At 43.4% G+C, this 21,301-nt stretch overlaps 1 protein-coding gene across 2 annotated transcripts in view; it reads left to right on the top strand.

Annotated features, from left to right (window-relative positions):
• The first annotated feature begins 751 nt into the window (after window positions 1-751).
• Window positions 752-21,301, top strand: part of LOC134611398 (prostaglandin reductase 1-like) — a 75,948-nt gene continuing 55,398 nt past the window's right edge. Inside the window, exons 1-3 of one of the 2 annotated variants that reach the window (XM_063455262.1) lie at window positions 752-876; window positions 15,358-15,472; window positions 17,816-17,861. In XM_063455262.1, coding sequence (XP_063311332.1) covers window positions 15,367-15,472; window positions 17,816-17,861 — 152 coding nt within the window. In that variant the 5' untranslated portion in view covers window positions 752-876; window positions 15,358-15,366. Of the gene's footprint in view, window positions 877-15,328; window positions 15,473-17,815; window positions 17,862-21,301 lie in introns of both variants that reach the window. The other variant, XM_063455260.1, reaches the window with a different exon arrangement.

A 21,301-nucleotide genomic window follows, 5' to 3' on the forward strand; every position in this document is an offset into this window, starting at 1 on the left:
CTGGGTTATACAAACTACCGAATTAACATGTATTCGGTTAAATATGCACAAATAAGAACCAGAGAGCTGGAGGCTCAGCGGTGCCTGCACGTAAAAGTGTCCGCTTCTGGTGCACTAATTCTGGGCTGTGCACCGCTGCCCGTCCGGGGAGCTCCATAACACCGGCACCTAGCGGCCGCTAAGTGTAACCACGGCCACCCAGTAACAATCAATTAAGCTGCGGTTAACCGCAGGTTCTGGGAGGTAAATGGAGGGCACACTCCAGCTTCTGGGTGGCCAATTAACGTCGCCGGCCGGCTTCCCACGGCTCTGGGGAGGTTGAAAAAAAAAGCTGTTTGTTCGGTAGATAGAATCTACCGAACGGCTGTGCAGAAAGGAAGAAATAAATCTTTCTGCACAGTAAAATTAACCCTTTAACTGCTGGTCCATAATCCAAAGGCAGCAGGCGGGCAACCAGGCTCCTCCAATGCAATGTGGCGAGATTGGTCTCGTCACAATATATATATATATATAAGCTGTCTGTAAGAAGCTGTCTGTGCAGCATGTGGTGAAGTTGTAAACATTGTATAGAAAATAGTAGTATCAATATTGGCTGGAATTTACAACGCTTGATCCTGTCACAAGGAATAATGAATGGAATAATTAGTGGCCAACCGCAGCTATAAAGTCCACATATTAGTGAGTTGAGTCTTGGCCCCTTTAAGAAACTCTAGCGTTACAACTAGCTCTTCCTTGTGGGGGAGGGTGCTTCACAGCTCGAATGAGGGCAAAGTCGAAAGATATCTGCTAGTATGTTAGAAAAACTTACAAGAAAGAGACATTGTTCAGCTTCTCTGGTCCTGTCCCATACTCTGTACAGACGCAGCATTGCATCAGGTATAGTAACACGATTTCCAATTATTAAAAATCAACAAGGTCTGCATCATAATCCAAAGAATTTAGAATCACCCAGGATTTTGAAAGCAGCGGAGTCATCATGCTACAATAATGTTCTATCTGGAGGTTTATTGTAATGTGTGTTATACAGAGACTAAAATATTCTATAACCATAATAGATCCTTAAATTTCGATAGTTTGCATTTACCTCTATAGTAAAACATTATATGCAAAATAAAAAAAAAACAAAAAAAAAACGGGCTGCCCTGTATGCTGATTGCAAAAAGGCAGCAAGGGAAAAGTTATATTTAGTAAAAAAAAAAAAAAAAAACTCTTCTGCACGTGTTTAGTATTCTCTTTTTGCTACAAAAATTAAATTAGTACATTATTTTTTATTTTTGTGCTGTTATGGGCTTAGAGGATTTGTAGTAATCATGGCTCAAACAGAATTAGGTCTGAAACTCCAGCAAGTGTAAACATTTCGGGGTTTATTTATTAATCAGGGGTCTGTAATGAGTTGCGAGGTGTGTGTGTGTGTGTTTTTTTGTTTTGTATATGAATGTGTATATATATATGAGTTTATTATTATTTTTTTTACAGCATGTTTGTTTCTGGTTTGGTTTTGCAAATTGATTACCAATTCATCACATGTCTGTGTGTTGGTTATTTAGATGAGCATTATTGATACTGTGTTTTGTAATTTAAATATTTTGTGGTACTTTACAAGAAAAGTGTGCAATTTACATGTTTCAGGTAATCTTTCTTACTATGTACTTTTACTAAAATGTATTCTGTATGCATTGTCTTTTTTTTTTTTTTTTTTTTTTTTTTAAAAAGCTCAAAATAAACATGGTCTTTTTACCTTTTGTCAGGAACACATGCAATATCATATACATTAGATACCAGACCAAATTTTCAATTCAGAAAAAAAGGGGCATTTTGGGGCACACCCAGAACATGCATTTCTCAGCTGTGGTGCTGTCGTAAAGAGCAGAATTTATACAAAATGCAGATTAAGGAACAGCAAACACACAAAAATATATATTTTAAAATTTGACAGGGTTACCTAAATCACCTACCTCAGCAAATAAATATGGGGTTTCAGTTGCATCTTATCGCGTTAAGCCCACCACTACTCAACAGTATCGGTGGGTCCTACTCTAATTTTGACATGGGAGACAACTTAAAAGAGTGCTAAATAAATATAACAAGCTAAAGTGTATTTAATGTGTTGTAATAGCGTTGTGAATATATACATCATGTAAAATCAATGTGTCAAGAAACACAATTTAAAAAAAATACAGTGCCATAGCCAATTGACGTGATGGTGATTTTATGACTATATTTATAATGCATATCATGTGTTCTACATCAAATAAATATTATAAAAAATGTTGGTCTTTACGGCAGCACCACTGCTGAGTAATGCATGTTCTGGATGGACCCCCAATCCCGGTTTGGATAGCAATGCCACTTTTATAATATTTATTTGATAAATAGCAGATATTTGATATATGCATTGTGAGTATATTTATAATTACTTTATTCAGTTATGGCACTACATTTTTTTCATAGTTTATTTTTATTCATTAATGTTATATATTCAGTGTTCTTGCAACAGATTAATTACCCTTTAGTTTTTTTTTTATTTATTTAGCACTAGCACTATAAGTTGCTGTTTGTATTCCATGTCAAAATGAGTGTAAAACCCATCGATATTGGGGCACTGTGATTTAGTGGTGGGCTTAACACAATACGGCCTTATGATGCAACCGAATCCCCATATTTGTTTGCATAGAGGTGATTTTAAGTAGCCTTGTAAAACTTGAGTTTTGTGTGCACTGTGCCTTAATCTGTATTTTGTACATATTTCACTTTAGGGAAAACACCATGCTGTATAAAGTGTACTTTAATACAGTGTTCCCCAACCCCCGGGCCGCGGACCGGTACCGGTCCGTGGATCAAACGGTACCGGGCCGCCCAGGGGTGTGCGAGCCTGCCGGCTAATGCAGGGCTGGCATTGCCCAAGTGCCAGCCCTGCAATGTGCCTGCGGACCGGAGGGGAGATCAGAGATCTCCCTCCCCGGTCTGCATCACATTGCTGACAGCCGGCAGGGGAGGGAGTGAGAGAGGACCCGGGAGCTCTTACCTGCAGCTCCTCCGGGTCCTCCTCTCGCGAGATTTGGAGCGTTGCCGCGGTAACCACGGCAACGCTCCAAATCTCGCGAGAGTGAACTCTAGCCCTGTAACTGGGCTAGAGTTCATCTCACCACCACTGGGACCACCAGGGAATCCCCACCGGACCACCAGGGACTAAGAAATGTCCCCCCTCCTCCCAGTAAAGGTAAGAAGGGAGGGGGGACATCAATATATTATTTTTAATTAAATAAATTAAAAAAAGCCTCCCTACCCTCCTTACTCCCCATACACACACTGCCCCCATACACACACTGCCCCCATACACACACTGCCCCCATACACACACTGCCCCCATACACACACTGCCCCCATACACACACTGCCCCATACACACACTACACACACTGCCCCACAAACACTGCCCCATACACACACTACACACACTGCCCCATACACACACTACACACACAGCCCTACACACACTGCCCCACAAACACTGCCCCATACACACACTACACACACAGCCCCACAAACACTGCCCCATACACACACTACACACACAGCCCCACAAACACTGCCCCATACACACACTACACACACTGCCCCCATACACACACTACACACACTGCCCCCAAACACTGCCCCATACACACACTACACACACAGCCCCCATACACACACTACACACACAGCCCCACAAACACTGCCCCATACACACACTACACACACTGCCCCCATACACACACTACACACACTGCCCCCAAACACTGCCCCATACACACACTACACACACAGCCCCCATACACACACTACACACACTGCCCCCAAACACTGCCCCATACACACACTACACACACTGCCCCACAAACACTGCCCCATACACACACTACACACACAGCCCCACAAACACTGCCCCATACACACACTACACACACTGCCCCACAAACACTGCCCCATACACACACAGCCCCACAAACACTGCCCCATACACACACTACACACACTGCCCTCATACACACACTACACACCCAGCCCCACAAACACTGCCCCATACACACACTACACACACTGCCCCATACACACACTACACACACTGCCCCACAAACACTGCCCCATACACACACTACACACACTGCCCCCATACACACACTACACACACTGCCCCCAAACACTGCCCCCATACACACACTACACACACAGCCCCCATACACACACTACACACACTGCCCCCAAACACTGCCCCATACACACACTACACACACTGCCCCACAAACACTGCCCCATACACACACTACACACACAGCCCCACAAACACTGCCCCATACACACACTACACACACAGCCCCACAAACACTGCCCCATACACACACAGCCCCACAAACACTGCCCCATACACACACTACACACACTGCCCCCATACACACACTACACACACTGCCCTCATACACACACTACACACCCAGCCCCACAAACACTGCCCCATACACACACTACACACACTGCCCCACAAACACTGCCCCATACACACACTACACACACTGCCCCGCAAACACTGCCCCCATACACACACTACACACACTGCCCCACAAACACTGCCCCATACACACACACTACACACACTGCCCCACAAACACTCCCCCATACACACACTACACACACTGCCCCCAAACACTGCCCCCATACACACACTACACACACTGCACCCATACACACACTGCCCCCAAACACTGCCCCATACACACACTGCAAACACTGCCCCCATACACACACTACACACACTGCCCCACAAACACTGCCCCATACACACACTACACACACTGCCCCACAAACACTGCCCCATACACACACTACACACACTGCCCCACAAACACTGCCCCATACACACACTACACACACTGCCCCCAAACACTGCCCCATACACACACTACACACACTGCCCCCAAACACTGCCCCCATACACACACTACACACACTGCCCCCAAACACTGCCCCCATACACACACTACACACACTGCCCCCAAACACTGCCCCCATACACACACTACACACACTGCACCCATACACACACTGCCCCCAAACACTGCCCCATACACACACTGCAAACACTGCCCCCATACACACACTACACACACTGCCCCACAAACACTGCCCCATACACACACTACACACACTGCCCCACAAACACTCCCCCATACACACACTACACACACTGCCCCCAAACACTGCCCCCATACACACACTACACACACTGCACCCATACACACACTGCCCCCAAACACTGCCCCATACACACACTGCAAACACTGCCCCCATACACACACTACACACACTGCCCCACAAACACTCCCCCATACACACACTACACACACTGCCCCCATACACACACTACACACACTGCACCCATACACACACTGCCCCCAAACACTGCCCCATACACACACTGCAAACACTGCCCCCATACACACACTACACACACTGCCCCACAAACACTGCCCCATACACACACTACACACACTGCCCCCAAACACTCCCCCATACACACACTACACACACTGCCCCCAAACACTGCCCCCATACACACACTACACACACTGCACCCATACACACACTGCCCCATACACACACTGCAAACACTGCCCCCATACACACACTACACACACTGCCCCACAAACACTGCCCCATACACACACTACACACACTGCCCCCAAACACTGCCCCATACACACACTACACACACTGCCCCGCAAACACTGCCCCCCATACACACATCGCCCCAAACACACACACACACTGCAACTCTCACACACACTGCCACCCTCACATACACACTGCACCGCTCACACACACATACACACAATTTTGAGTCTATGTCTTTATGTGACTGTGTTTGTGATTTTCTGACTATGTATGTGTCTGCGTGTTTTTTTAATATATGTGACTGTTTTTTTTTTTTGTCTTATTAAATCAAAACAAGCGGGCCACGGAAAAATTATCAAATGTTTACCGGTCCGCGGCGATAAAAAGGTTGGGGAGCACTGCTTTAATACACGTGCTGTCATTCTGTCTCCTATCCTAAAAGTGACTGTGTTAATCCTGAATTGTTTACTTTTTCTGTATAATGTCTCTGGAAGTTGCAACATGAATAGAAAGTATTCTATAGAAGTCTGCGAAGGAGTAGCATTGGCAGGAAAGCCATTACATGGAGAGAGGTGGAAAGAGATTAACCCCTTAAGGACAGAGCTTCAGAAGCTTGTCCTTCACTTTATGACAACAGCATTTTTTGCATTTTTTGCTGTTTGCGTTCAACTGCCATTTGCATTTTACTAATTTATTGCACCGACACATATTATATATTGTTTTTTTAAAGGACAGAAAGGGCTTTAATTTGATGTAACACATGTATATATAAATGGTTATTTATTATAAAAAAAATACAGAAATATGCAAATAAATTAAAATTTTTGTGTTTTTTTTTTTACAGTTTTTGCAATAATAATATTCTAAACCTTAGTGTAGGATAATTTTTTGGTTAGTTTGTACCAAGTCTAGTTGCAATTAGCATTTTTTCTGCCTTTTTGACACACACTTGGAGATGTTACTGTATATTTTGCTATCCTTGCTATTGATAATGCTTTCCTATGCGACCGGCTGAATGCGCGCGCATTCAGCCGACGGGGCGGAACGGAGGAGGATCGGAGGCAGAGAGCTCCCTGCACAGCACTGGAAAAAGGTAAGTTTTACCCCTTTTCCCCTTTCCAGAGCTGGGCGGGAGGGGGACTCTGAAGGTGGGGGCACCCTCAGGGCACTATAGTGGTCCTTTAATTAAACAGAACTTGCAATAAAGAAAGCCTAAATAGGGCTCTCTTTACAGGAAGTGTTTATGGAAGGCTGTGCAAGTCACATGCAGGGAGGTGTGACTAGGGTTCATAAACAAAGGGATTTAACTCCTAAATGGCAGAGGATTGAGCAGTGAGGCTGCAGGGGCATGTTCTATACACCAAAACTGCTTCATTAAGCTAAAGTTGTTCAGGTGACTATAGGGTCCCTTTAAAAGAATGTATGGTTCCCAACTGTTTGACTATGCTTTTAGTTATCCTATAACCTGTTCATCCAGTAATTTTAAAGCGAATACCCATCCCAATTTACCACAAAACAAATTTCTATACCAATCTGTCAGAAGTCTACTGCAAATTCCTATATTTTTAGGTTGACAAATCTAATATGTTGGGGGGTGGGGGGGGGGGCTAGTATCTCCCTCTCAGGATCAGGTGTCACCCAATATCAGAAAACCATGCAGGACTCCGACAGGTGGATCAGTAGAAAAGAGATTTATTGATCACAATTTAAAAGTAGCTATTAAAAAGCAAGACCAAAATTGCTAACGTACCCACAAATGTTACCTCCCCAGACCCCTCCAAGAACCCATGACGAGGTTCAGTTCGTCACAGGGCCATAATCACAGGGTAGGAGGCTGGCAAACAGGCCGCTCCAAAAGCCAGTGATGAGGTTACTTTTGTCACATATCTTCCCTCCCAACGGGAGACTAACCAGGTACCTGACCTCCTGTCGGTTAGTACCCGAGATAGTCTAGCAACCCACCTACAACCAAGTACATTGTGATATCTTGCCTATTAGTCAAGGTCTAAACATGCATATTAACTGCTTGGTCCGGGGTTAACTGTTCGTTGTACCATCAGGATCGTGTTTTATCATTGTTGGCATTTTTACCACAGGTCCATGATGACATATGGGCATTGTCTATTCGGGGCTTGTATGAGGCTTCTGAGTCTGGGTATTCAGCTGGTTGAGAGTTCAAAACAGTCCAGGTTATAATTACCCTCGTGAAGCAGTGTGGTAGGTGCTTTAGCCTATACCCAGCGCTGGAAGGACCCTTGGGCTGTTACCGTCAGTCCCTTTAGGGCCCGGTTTCTCCGCTTTGGGGACCAGCTCCGACAACCCTCCTCACGATGAGCAGCCTCCCATTCGCTTTTGTTGCAGGTTTGGTTGGGGAGGGGTGCTTGGTGCTGCGCCGGTAGTTAGGTTTAAGGTCCGGTGCTTTATTACTGTGCGTCGCTGGATTTCATGTCCTGGCGTTGCTTGTATGCGAACGGGAGCATATGTCCTTGAGGCTTGGCACCGGGTCCCGTCTCGTGGCCCTCCGGTATCCATTTTCCCTGACTGCCATCTTGGGTGCTTGGGAGATCTGTTGGCAGTACCTGCGTCGCGCTGCTGGTCGTACCCACGAGGCCACCAGTAGGTCCGCTTGGCGGTGAGTCGCCCCTCGCCTTTGTAGAGCCGCCCTGAGGCCAGTGCAGATCCGATCAAATATGTCCAATGGGGACATGTGCGCCTTGGGGCAGATACTCCGCTTTCTCAGCTCAGGGTGGGCGGCCATTTTGGCAGTGCCTCGTGGGCTTGGTAGCCGCTGCTTTTGCCCCGGTTCCCGCATCACGGGTCGGAGCTCGTAGCAGGTGCGTCATGCACGGCTCGATGGTCAAACTCCGCCCCCCACAACCAAGTACTTGACCTGTAGCTCTCGGGTGTCCAGCTTTGTCTTGTCTGTCCCATGCTGCAGAGTGAGCATCCGCCACCCCCGATACCCTTGTGCTCCCCGGCATAAAGTTGTAAGTACTTGGTGGGCAGAGGCCAAATGCGCTCTGCCCTGGTGCCATCGCTTCTGCTGGTCAGACAGATGCATAGTCCTGCCCTGTAACAAGGGGGCAGGTAGGGCAGAGACGAAAGGGGCGGGCAGAGGCCAACTGCTCTCTGCTCGGATACCAGCTCTTCTGCTGGGAAGACGCTAGGGGGCTTGTCTCTGGACGACAGCCCCAGCTTCTGGTGGGTGGGACCACCCATCTCCATTTCCCTGTGGTTGGGTAGGGGGACCGACTGTCCCCTCCCTAGGTATCTCTCGAGGTTCATGGACCTTGTTGGGAACTCCATCACAAAGACACAGACCAATAAGAGCAGTGATTAAATGCACAACAGTCAACATACACAGCACACAATCTCCCCCCCCCCCCCCCCCCCCTCCTCTGCATGGGAGATAATTGGATCACTAAAGGTACTAATTCTAATCCAATTATCTCCAAGCACAGAAAAAATACTACTTTTTTTTTTTTAACACCCCAAAAGTACCCTGAAATACATAAAACCCCACAAATGTTACCTCCCCTGATAGCCCTGATCTGGGTGAACAACATATCCAAAAATCACCCAGATTAGTTCAGGGGTTCAGAAATTTCTTAATTTCTTAATTAAGTCTTAATTTGGACCCACTGTGCACATGGTCCCATGCCCAAAACAATTCCAGAGAATTAAGGCTAATGGTCAGTCTCTCTGTCTGGAGTACAAAAGTACATACTTCACAAGAATAGAGCCTTTTAAAGTGCATCGGGCAATGGGGCCCATAGTCCTGAGACAAGAGGCTGGCCAGCAGGCCCCTCCAAGAACCCGTGACGAGGTTCAGTTCGTAACAGGGCCATAATCACAGGCCCCTCCAAAAGCCAGTGGTGAGGTTACTTTTTCCTATTGGAAAGCATTGGATTGGCTGAGATCACCAAGTTTGATGATCTCAGCCAAAGTGAAGAACACACTCATAAAACTTCAAAATAAACAACCTAATTTGTTTTGTTTTTTTACAGCTGTGCACCAGCATACATGAACCATTTCAGTCCCATTATCAAACATTTGTTAATATGTCAAGGTAGTTGGACTGAAACAAATTTGCTCTTTTGTTTACTTTAAAGCCCTACGAGCGTGAGGACATCCAGTGTCAGGCTCTTTTTTTTTTATACTGTACTTTTCTAAATAAACCTACGTGTCTATGAAAACTGACGTTTTTGTTTTTTTGCAGCCCACATAAATTTAACCTTGTTTATTTGGCCTGTCTTAGCCTTTGAGTTTGACATGCTTGTTGTAGAGGTATGTCACATATAGTAGAGAATGCAGGCAAACCACATTAAGTCTGTGGGCGTTACAGCTTGTACTCCAGTAGAACACTGTGGAACAGGAGGCTGACAGGAGATCTGCTAAAATCAATGCAGCACTGCAAAAGTTGATGCAGGCCCAAGATAAAAATTGCTATGGTTATGGCAAAAGCACTGAGATCCTAGTGCAACAGATTATGGCTGTGCAAGCTGAGACATTCAGCATGCTTGTGAGGAATACCATAGTGTCATATGTGCTCTATAACAGGAGATTCATACCATATCTGAAAGGCTGGATCTTTGAGCGAACAGCAGACAGAAAAGGATGGACTGCAGCTAAGTAGGCAAACATACTTGCACCATTCCTGAGTGGAGAATTACAAAAGGCCCACTATTATTATTAATATTGCCATTTATATAGTGCCAACAGATTCCGTAGTGCTTTACAATATTATGAGGAGGGGGTATTAAACTATAAATAGGACAATTACAAAACAAATTACAGGAACCATAGGTTGAAAAGGACACTTAGGTTAGTCTGGTATGCCTAGTGCAACACTGTAGAGTAAATCACTATCTGCCGGCCGTTCGTGAGGTTGGCGTGTGTCCCAGGCCTCACTCTGGGTGATGTACGCTGCTGGCCGGTCGGTCCCCAGCTCTCGGAGTGTTCACTGCTGGGGGGTATGGGTACTGCTGGGGGGGTATGGGTACTGCTGGGGGGTAGGGGTACTGTGTGGGGGGGGGTAGGGGTGCTGTGTGGGGGGGTAGGGGTGCTGTGTGGGGGGGTAGGGGTGCTGTGTGGGGGGGTAGGGGTACTGTGTGGGGGGGTAGGGGTACTGTGTGGGGGGGTAGGGGTGCTGTGTGGGGGGTAGGGGTGCTGTGTGGGGGGGTAGGGGTGCTGTGTGTGGGGGTAGGGGTACTGCTGGGGGGGTAGGGGTGCTGTGTGTGGGGGTAGGGGTACTGCTGGGGGGGTAGGGGTGCTGTGTGTGGGGGTAGGGGTACTGCTGGGGGGGTAGGGGTACTGCTGGGGGGTAGGGGTACTGTTGCTGGGGGGTAGGGGTACTGCTGTGGGGGGGTAGGGGTACTGTTGCTGGGGGGTAGGGGTACTGTTGCTGGGGGGTAGGGGTACTGTTGCTGGGGGGTAGGGGTACTGTTGCTGGGGGGTAGGGGTACTGCTGTGGGGGGGTAGGGGTACTGCTGCGGGGGGGAAGGGTACTGCTGCGGGGGGGGTAGGGGTACTGCTGTGGGGGGGGGGTAGGGGTACTGCTGTGGGGGGGGGTAGGGGTACTGCTGGGGGTAGGGGTACTGCTGGGGTGGTAGGGGTGCTTGGGGGGGTAGGGGTGCTGTGTGTCAGTATCCCCCACTTCCCTCGTCCCCTCGTCCCCTCTTCCCCGTAGGGGGGGACACAGCCATCCCTGGTGGTCTGGTGGTGGTAAGCACTGCAGGGGGAGGGATCTGTGATGCCTCAATATTAACCCCTTAAGGACCGGCCTGTTTTTGCGATGTTTGTACGTTAAGGACCAGAGCAGTTTTAACACTTTTGTGGTGTTTGTGTTTAGCTGTAATTTTCCGCTCTCTCATTTACGGTTCCCATACAAGTTATATATTGTTTTTTCACGACGAGAAGGGCTTTCTTTACATACCATTATTTGTATTATGTCATATATTGTATTTAAAAAAAAAAAAAAAAAAAATATGGTGAAAAATTAAAAAAAAAAAGTTTTTGGACTTTTACTTGAAAAATCTTTTACTTATCTACAAAAGCTAATGAAAAAAACTGCTAAATAGATTCAAAATTTTGTCCCGAGTTTAAAAACACCCAGTGTTTACATGCTTTATTGCTTTTTTTTGCAAGTTATAGGCCTATAAATACAAGTAGGAAATTGCTGTTTCAATATATATATATTTTAAATGTATCAATAGTGACATTGTAACACCGTTATCTGTCATAAATCCCCGAAACACACCTAACATGTACATATTTTTTCAAAGTAGACAACCCAGGGTATTCAAAATGGGGTATGTCCAGTCTTTTTTAGTAGCCACCTAGTCACAAACACTGGCCAAAGTTAGCATTTATATTTGTTTGTTAACTTTGGCCAGTGTTTGTGACTAGGTGGCTACTAAAAAAGGCTGAACATACCCCATTTGCAATACCTTGGGTTGTCTTCTTTTGCAAATGGTATGCCATCATGGGGCTAATTCTCATCCCTTGGCTACCATACGCTCTCAAAGGCAACCTAACCAATCTGACAAATTTCAATAAAAAAAAAAAAAAAAGTAAAATCAAGCCTTATATTTGACCTTGTAACTTTCACAAACACTATAAAACCTCTACATGTGGGGTACTGTTATACTCAGGAGACTTGGCTGAACACAAATATTAGTGTATCAGAACAGTAAAATATATCACAGCAATAATATCCTCAGTGAAAGAGCTGTTTGTGTGTGAAAAATGCAAAAAACTTCACTTTCACTGACAATATCATCGCTGTGATATGTTTTACTGTTTTGAAACACTAATATTTGTGTTCAGCGAAGTCTCCCGAGTAAAACAGTACCCCCATGTACAGGATTTAGGGTGTCATAGAAAGTTACAGGGTTAAACACAGTGCTAGCAAATTAAATTATCTGGACTTTCGGCCTGGGTTGGCAGGCAGGTCCCTCAAATTGCAATCATTAAAATTATTTAATTAGGTAAAAATATTACATAAATACGCACGTATAATTTTAATATATATACATATTTATATATTTGACGTCTACGTGTATATTTATGAAATTATTTATGTAATTATGTATGTGGACATATGTATATTTCGTATTATTTTTATTTATTTATTTATACATAGATATATATATCATTACATTCTAAGTGTATTTTGATATAAATATATATATATATATCAATATCAAAATACTGTTAGAATAAAATTGCATATATATATATATATATATAATTTTTTTTAGTATTAAAAATTATTTTTATTTTTTGTTATTTATTTTTATTAACATATTATTTGTATTTTATAATAATATATATATACCATATATATAGTTATTATATATATTGTATATATTCGTGTGTAATTTAAATATAAGTGTATTTTTATATTAATATACGTATATATAAATATAAAAATACACTTAGTATGACATTATATATGATATATATACATATATTATATATAGGTATATATAGATATAATACATATAATATCACTGCTCTTCCTTTGTGAGTGATATTCCAATCTTAAAGGACCACTCTAGTGCCAGGAAAACATACTCGTTTTCCTGGCACTAGAGTACCCTGAGGGTGCCCCCACCCTCAGGGGGACCCCCTCCCGCCGGGCTCTGGAGAGAGGAAGGGGTTAAACTTACCTCTTTTTCCAGCGCCGGGCGGGGAGCTTTCCTCCTCCTCTCCATCTTGATCGCGACGTCATCGGCTGAATGCGCATGCGCGGCAGGAGCCGCGCTCGGATTCAGCCGGTCGCATAGGAAAGCATTTACAATGCTTTCCTATGGACGCTTGCGTGCTCTCACTGTGATTTTCACAGTGAGAAGCACGCAAGCGCCTCTAGCGGCTGTCAATGAGACAGCCACTAGAGGATTTAGAGGCTGGATTAACCCTCATTATAAACATAGCAGTTTCTCTGAAAAAGCAGTTTCTTTATAAAAAAAAGGGTTAATCCTAGAGGTACCTGGCACCCAGACCACTTCATTAAGCTGAAGTCGTCTGGGTGCCTAGAGTGGTCCTTTAAACATTTTTGGGTTTTAATACTTATTTCTTATACAGTATTATACTATGTTTCTCCTTTTGTGCTTTTTTAATATGTACCATATGTTCTAACTCTATTTGGAGTACCAAAGGATATTATCTTCTGTAAGTTTTTCGTTTTGGAAGTTATTTTTCACAATATTCACTTGCAATTTTGCACATATTGCAAATCTTCAAATTTTAAGTCATTTTACTTGTCTATAAAGGTGAATAGCCAGGATCAGTTGTTTACACTTGATAAAGCCTGTTTTGGCGAAACACGTTTTGTTTTTATAAGAATCCAATAAAAGTATTTTGCACACTTACTTTTATTTGTTGCTGTTTTATCCTGGTTGATTTTTTTAAATCATTTTAAAGATCCAGTACTACAAAAGAAATCCCTGGTGGGGATTATTCCACCTACGCCTGGTTCATAGAGCAGTGTGGCTGGTCTGAACACTGTAAGTACGTTTCATTTTACCTTTTACTGCTGTTTTTTATACGGTAAACACTATGGGCCCTCTCTTGTGATTTTATTTCATAAGACCGCCACTGCAAGCATCGCTAGAAGGATATCCTACATGTGGGGAGTTTAAATACCACTGTATGCTGTTTTACTCAGAGCTGGTTATAGCTCTCCCAATTGTAAGTTGGCACTCTTAGGACCTCAGAGTTGTCTATAGTTGCAGTTAACCTACGTTATTGCACCATTGGGTTTTTCCCCCTTTTATGTATTTTATATGCTGACGCTTATCTGGAATGCTGTAAGAAGGCTTGAGGATACACCTCCAAGTGTCCAGTTATATCCTACATGTGGGGAGTATTAAATACCACTGTATGCTGTTTTACCTAGAGCTGGGCATAGCTCTTTAAATTGTGAGTTTGCACTTCTCTACTTCTATGTTGTTCATGATCCAGCTTTCCTAAAACAGTTTTGCACTATTGGTCTCTTTTTTTTTTTTTTTTTTTTGCTTTTGTATTTCATATTTACCACTGAGGATTCAAAGCAAGAACTGAAGAATATACACTCCAGGTCTTCGCTGTACTTTAAGAGACTCTTTATATTATTTTTGTTTATTATCTCTCATTGTTCTTCTTAGCGCACCCTGTATTTGTTGTATCTTGCTCTATAATTGGGTCATGCTACCACCTCTTTTGATGACAGCAAACTGCTTGTTTTTGTTTTGTTGAGGCAAACCGCATGCAGATCTACAGCTTCTGGCTTGAATACAGTAAAATGTTGCTATATTTATGGAGGCATGAGGGGCCCAGGGGGGCTAGATCGTGGTTTTAACACTATAAGGTTAGGAATACATGTTTGTGTTCCAGACCATATAGTGATCCTTTAACTCTATCCCTACTCCATATAAGATTCATACATGCTTTGACTTACATCTATTATAATGTTATTTGGGGACTTTCTATAATATTGTCAGTGTTGATCATTTGAAGTATTTAGATTAATAACCAAAATATCAGTAAAGAATATTAATTTTATATTGCAACTAATGGAACAATAAATAAAAAATAATTTTATATATGTCACCGAATAACCATTTGTAAGGTTAGTTATTTATATACTTTTGATGTCTACTTAATTTTGTTTTCGATCCTTCATTTCTTTTAGCTCCTCTGTTTTTTGTTTGTTTTCGTCAGTGATAGAAGATGGTTAAATCAAAGTCATGGACTATGGTGAAACACTTTGAAGGTGCTCCTAAACTTGAGGACTTCAAATTGATTGAGAAAGAGCTGCCACCCCTTAAAGATGGAGGTAAACAATAATTGATATGTTTGTTTTTTAACATTTTGTTTCAATTGTAAGGACAGAAATTATTTTTTTGTTTTAATGGAGAAGAGTGAATGTTAAATGTGTCAGAACCTACCGCCAATTTAGTTTTTTATGCCCTATTTAGCATGTTTTGCCCTTTTCCGTTCGGGAGTTATTTGTATGCAAACCTCCTCCATTTGTCTCCCGAACAAGGACCACCCCTGTACCCAATTAGAACGTTCACACCAGCAACTTAAGTGCGAAACCTCAAGGGAAGTAATTAATGAATGCTTCCCCTGGGTGGCCGCCATTTCGTGTAACCGAATGCACATGGTCGACAAAAGAATAGCGGCCATTTTGTCTCCTGAACGTGGGCAACGGCACTTGGTCGTTGAGTGCCTGGAACTCTTTTCGGCTAGACACTCGCACAAACCGTGGTAAAGATTAAACCACTGCCCGTTCTACTTCCCGACCAACTATGCGAACGATGTTCGGGAGATATGGACTACTGAACAGGGGGAGCATTTGTACCCCAAAATTAAGACAATCACTTGCATGGTGTTAGCACAGGAACCCGCGAACAGAGACCGGCCGGGGGAACCTATTTCCCTGGAACTGTTTTAGGCTACTGCCTGGTGTCCGGGCGGTCCAAACTTTACCCCAATGGCATTCCTGTTTCACTGAACCGATCTGAGTGATATTTGGATATGTTATACACTCAGATCATGGCTATCCGGGGATATAACTTTTGTGTGGTTCCTAGTTATGGTGGGGCCCTTTTAGGGTACTGTATATTTTCTGAACCTGAGAGATAATTAAATTATAGGTTTTTCTCACGCAATTATCTCTCAGGCACAATGGATCATGGGAATGAAAACCCTGCATTATTGTGTTGGAGACCCCATGTTTCCTCTCCCTCTCTCCCTCCATCCAGTTGTACATTAACAAAGTACAATTAAGTTATATAATAATGGCATGAAGATTCTAGGATATATTTTAAATCTAATGAATGGTACATGTCCCCCTTCTCGTAAAAAAATTGATATTTCTATTTAGACTGGGAAGCTACTGACCACTTCAAAAGCAAAGCACTGTATCCTCGCATTTTTTTTTATAAACCTTGATTACATTCCAGCCGTTCATGTTTATTGGCTCCCGATAAGCCTGTTATTGATTACATTATTACCATTTAAGGCTTATTGAAAATTTATAGATATACTTAGTATTGAAAATACTGTATTTTGTGATTCGGTTCCATTTAACAAGGACATAATCCTCCATAACTGGCCTTGAAAAGTTTGACAACAAAACACTTTTAAGAATATTTTAGCTGTATAAATTATTAGCAAGTCATCTGTAGTTTCTCTGAACAGCCCAGCCGCTAGCCACATCTCTACTCACAACCCTTTAATTAAAGCGTCCATTGAAAAAAGTTGGCTGGGATGTATTTTGTCTAGTACATCCTTTGCATTTATTTGCAAACAATGTTATCGAGGTGAACATTACAAAATATTATCCACATATGGTGAATATAAGTTCATCTTCAGTTAGTCCATAAACAGACTGGCAGAGGGTGAGATTGTGATGTAATTCCAGTAAAATACAAGTTTAGCAGGCTAAGATTGCCACAAGGCATATGTATGTATATGTGTTTGTAGTATCAGTTAGTTAATTACACGTAGCTAAGATACTGTTATCACTGTACTGACCAGGTGCAGGAATGTAAGAACTGGAATTACGCGTCCCTCTCCTTTGTATCAGATGAGCCACGTGGTTAGACCGGATGGATGAGTTTAGACTCTATTTATTAAATAGGTTAAGGGTATGTGTGGGTGTAGTTAATTGTGGGAGGAGCTACAGTGCTATATAAGGAATGTACTCTATGTATTCAGTACTCAGACTTTGCTGTATTTTGGTGACGCTAGTCCCTCTGAGTCCCGATCGGTGATCCAATAAAGAATCTCTTCCTTCCTGAAGAAACCTGTGTCCATCTCTCTGTGCTTGGCTTCCGTCAGTTTCTCCGGTATCAAGATGGCTATGCACAGGGACCTTTTTGTGTCATGAACATTTCCTTGCACCTGAGTAATGCCAAAATTGGTTGCAGGAGTTTCAACTTTATTAAAACATTTTAAGACTAGGGAAGTATCACCAGAAATATCCTGCAGTGTCATTAAGTCAATGAACCTCCATTTATCTTCTCTATTTTCTTTTTGTATTTATGTTTTGTACTAATAGACCACACATTCCAAATTAAATAAATCGCTGTGTTTCTCTAATACAATCTACTTTGCAGGTCATTGTATGAAGTAGAATATTACATAATATTCTTTTTATTTACCCTTTCAGAGGTGTTGCTGGAATCTGTATTTTTGAGTGTGGACCCATACATGAGGTAACCTGTTCCTAATGAAACATTAAAGCATTACACACTTGTGTTTTCAAGAAGGCATACCAAGTAAAGTGTTAAACACCTTCCTTCTGCTCCTTCTCTACACATCATTTACATACTTTGATTTCTCTCTTCCAACTGTGTCATATACCAAATACAATTTACTTACTCTGAGATATTTTAGTATCAAATTTATTTTCAATTCCCAGTTTGTTTAAAGGGACACTCCAGGCACCCAGACCACTTCTGCCCATTGGAGTTGTCTGGGTGCCAACTCCCACTACCCTTAACCCTGCAAGTGTAATTATTGCAGTTTTCATAAACTGTAATATTTACCTTGCAGGGTTAACTCCTCTTCTAGTGGCTATCTACTAGACAGGCAATTCCATGTTTACAGCACACGAAAAGTGTGCTATAGCGTCGCTGGACGTCCTCACACTATGTGAGGACCTCCAGCGTCGCTGAAATCCCCATAGGTAAGCATTTTTCAATGCTTTCCTATGGGGAGGTCTAATGCATTAGGTCTCCCCCGCCGGCGGCCGCGCATGCTCAATAAGTATCCCCCGCATGATGACGTCGGCGGGGGAGGAGCGTGGGCGGACCCTGAACCAGCACTGAGTTACATTGGCGCTGGATACAGTTAAGTCACTGAAGGGGTTTTAACCCCTTAAGCAACTTGGGATGGGGGTGGGAGGGAGAGGGGACCTGCAGTGCCAGGAAAAATGTTTGTTTTCCTGGCACTGGAGAATCCCTTTAATGCTCAAATTCCACTCCAACACTTTTTTTTCTCCTTTGTGTCTCCCCCTCAAGCATATAAGACATATAGGTTGGCTTCATACATCTGATGGTGTATGGGCAAGTTCTTTCTGTGAAAAGGTATTATGCACTCCTTTATGGACCTTCCATAGATTAAATTACATGTGCCATTCAAAATAGTCAGTGCATAGTCATATAGCATTTTAATAACGGTCTATACCTTGTAGGCTAATTCATATATGTTCAACGGTTTTTGTAAACATTGTTTCGTAAAATAACTATAATATTACTGCAAGTAATATTCCAGCTAATATTATTATTATTATTATTATTTTATTATTTATATAGCGCCATCAGATTCCGTAGCGCTGTACAATGGGATATAATATAAGGCATATTGGGCATATAACCCATTCAGAAATGTCAAAGAACATTTTCTTAGTTTCCCACACAATGGAAGTCTGGTAGCTACCCTGAAAATCACAGATTTTTATTTGCTGATGACAAAACGCCTACTGCAGCTTCCTTTTTTCTTTTTTTTTTTGGCAAAACTAAAATACAAGGCACCATAAACCCTCTATCTCCTAGCCTCATACTCTCCTCATCTCCCACTGCCCCATAAATCCAATCAGTCACATTCCAGCACCATAATAACATCATTATGTTCTGCTTAATGATCCTAATTACATTACCCCATTCCAAGATTTGCTCTCCAGCTACATAACCATCTATCCCCTCACTACTTTCCCATTATTTCCTCATCAACCCAAGCACAATAACCATCACAATCCACATAATCCATTGGAGCATTGGATTGACTGAAATGGTCATTTCTGACAATCTCAGTCAAGAAGGCAGTGCGTAGGAGAGGGGTGGAGCCAAACTCTGCCCTGGCAAATCAGCATCTCCTCATTGAGATGCATTGACAGTGTGCAGCACTAACCCAGGAAGCACCTCTAATGGCCATCTGAGGAGTCGCCACTAGAGGTGTTAATAGGGAGCACTGCCTTTTTTTTTCCTCCTGAAAACCCTGCAGGGACAGGCTCTAGACACCAGAACCACTACATTAAGCTGTAGTTGTTCTGGTGACTAAAGGGTCTCTTTGTTTATTATGCTGTCTCGAAAACATCTATCTATCTATTTGTCCATCTTCTCATGTTCCTTCTTCCTAATGTTATCGTCACTGGGTATTGCAACATCCACCACCACTGCAGTCTTCTGTTCCCTGTCTACCACCACAATGTCAGGCAGGGCTTTTCTGTCTGGATTTGAAAGTCTGGGGACTGGTATGGCATATGTTTTGATGGTTTGGATCTTGTACTTGCCATTGAGCTGGGACCTGTCTGACTCTCTTGAGGTACTTGGATATTGCTATTCTCCTTGCCTCTTCCTTGTGGTCACTGTGGTTTTTGTGGTACTTGTAGCTGTTCTCTACATCTCCTATTTAACCTTCTGTCATGATCATCTTATCTCCTTTTTCTATCATCCACCCACATTTATCTAGTTCAAACGGCATGCCAATGTCCTTGCTGTATATCCTAGCTAGGTGGATCAGTGAGTCAATGCCATACTAAATCTTGGCATTCAGCTTGATGTTGTCAATGTATAGTAGGTGGTTGATGGTAGCTCCATCATTGAGTAATAATGGAACCAGCGCTTATTATACAGTAGTTTTTAAAACAGTATCCGATTTGTTAATTTATCAGCTGCTAAACATTCAAATAATTCCTCTTTATCAGCATGTGAAACAACAGTAAAACCAGAATGTAGCGCTTGTGTGACAAAAAAAATTGTTATTCACCTTTTAGAATTTTGGAGCAATAATCCACTATCAAATCGGTTCAAAACCTAAGAAAGATAACCATACATAGTGTAAAATTGTATAACATATTTGTGGTTAATAGTGGTGTAATTGGCACACTCCCAAACAAAGAGCTATGAACCCAGCTCTGGTATGAATGGCTTCTGGGTCTGTACAGGCGACCCACCCCTATTCGTGTTGTGAAACAGGAGGTCTGGAAAATATTAAAAGTACACCCAATTGCGCAGTATTGTTTAAAATGTTTCAAAGAAAATTATGTACTTGTCCCAAGTAAATACTCACAAGTCAGGAGTCAGGATATACTGACTCCAGGGGCGGGCTGGGCCGGGGGGCAGGGAGGCAATTGCCCCCCAGGCCGCCCTAAATCCTTTTACGACCAGCCACGGCGGGCCGGCCCTTTAAATGCTGCAGCCGCCTGAGCGCTCTGTAAAGAGCGCTCAGGCGGCTGCCGCACTGCCTCACCTCCCCTCCCCTGTAGTGTGGCCGAGCTGCTCTCCGGTCCGCGGTGCCGGCCGGAGTGATGGGAAGGTGCACGCTCAGTGTGCACTTCCTTTCAGTCCGGCCGGTTACAGGAAACAGAAACTCCTGTTCCGCGCGGAGTTTCTGTTTCCTGTAACCGGCCGGACTGACAGGAAGTGCACACTGAGCGTGCACCTTCCCATCACTCCGGCCGGCACCGCAGACCGGAGAGCAGCTCGGCCACGCTACAGGGGAGGGGGTAAGAAGAAGAGGGGAGGGGGGAGTAAGAACTGAAGAGGGGAGGGGGGGAGTAAGAACTGAAGAGGGGAGGGTGGGAGTAAGAACTGAAGAGGGGAGTGGGGGAAGTAAGAACTGAAGAGGGGAGTGGGGGAAGTAAGAACTGAAG

This window comes from Pelobates fuscus, chromosome 5, assembly GCF_036172605.1.
Source record: "Pelobates fuscus isolate aPelFus1 chromosome 5, aPelFus1.pri, whole genome shotgun sequence".
Taxonomy (NCBI): Eukaryota; Metazoa; Chordata; class Amphibia; order Anura; family Pelobatidae; genus Pelobates; species Pelobates fuscus.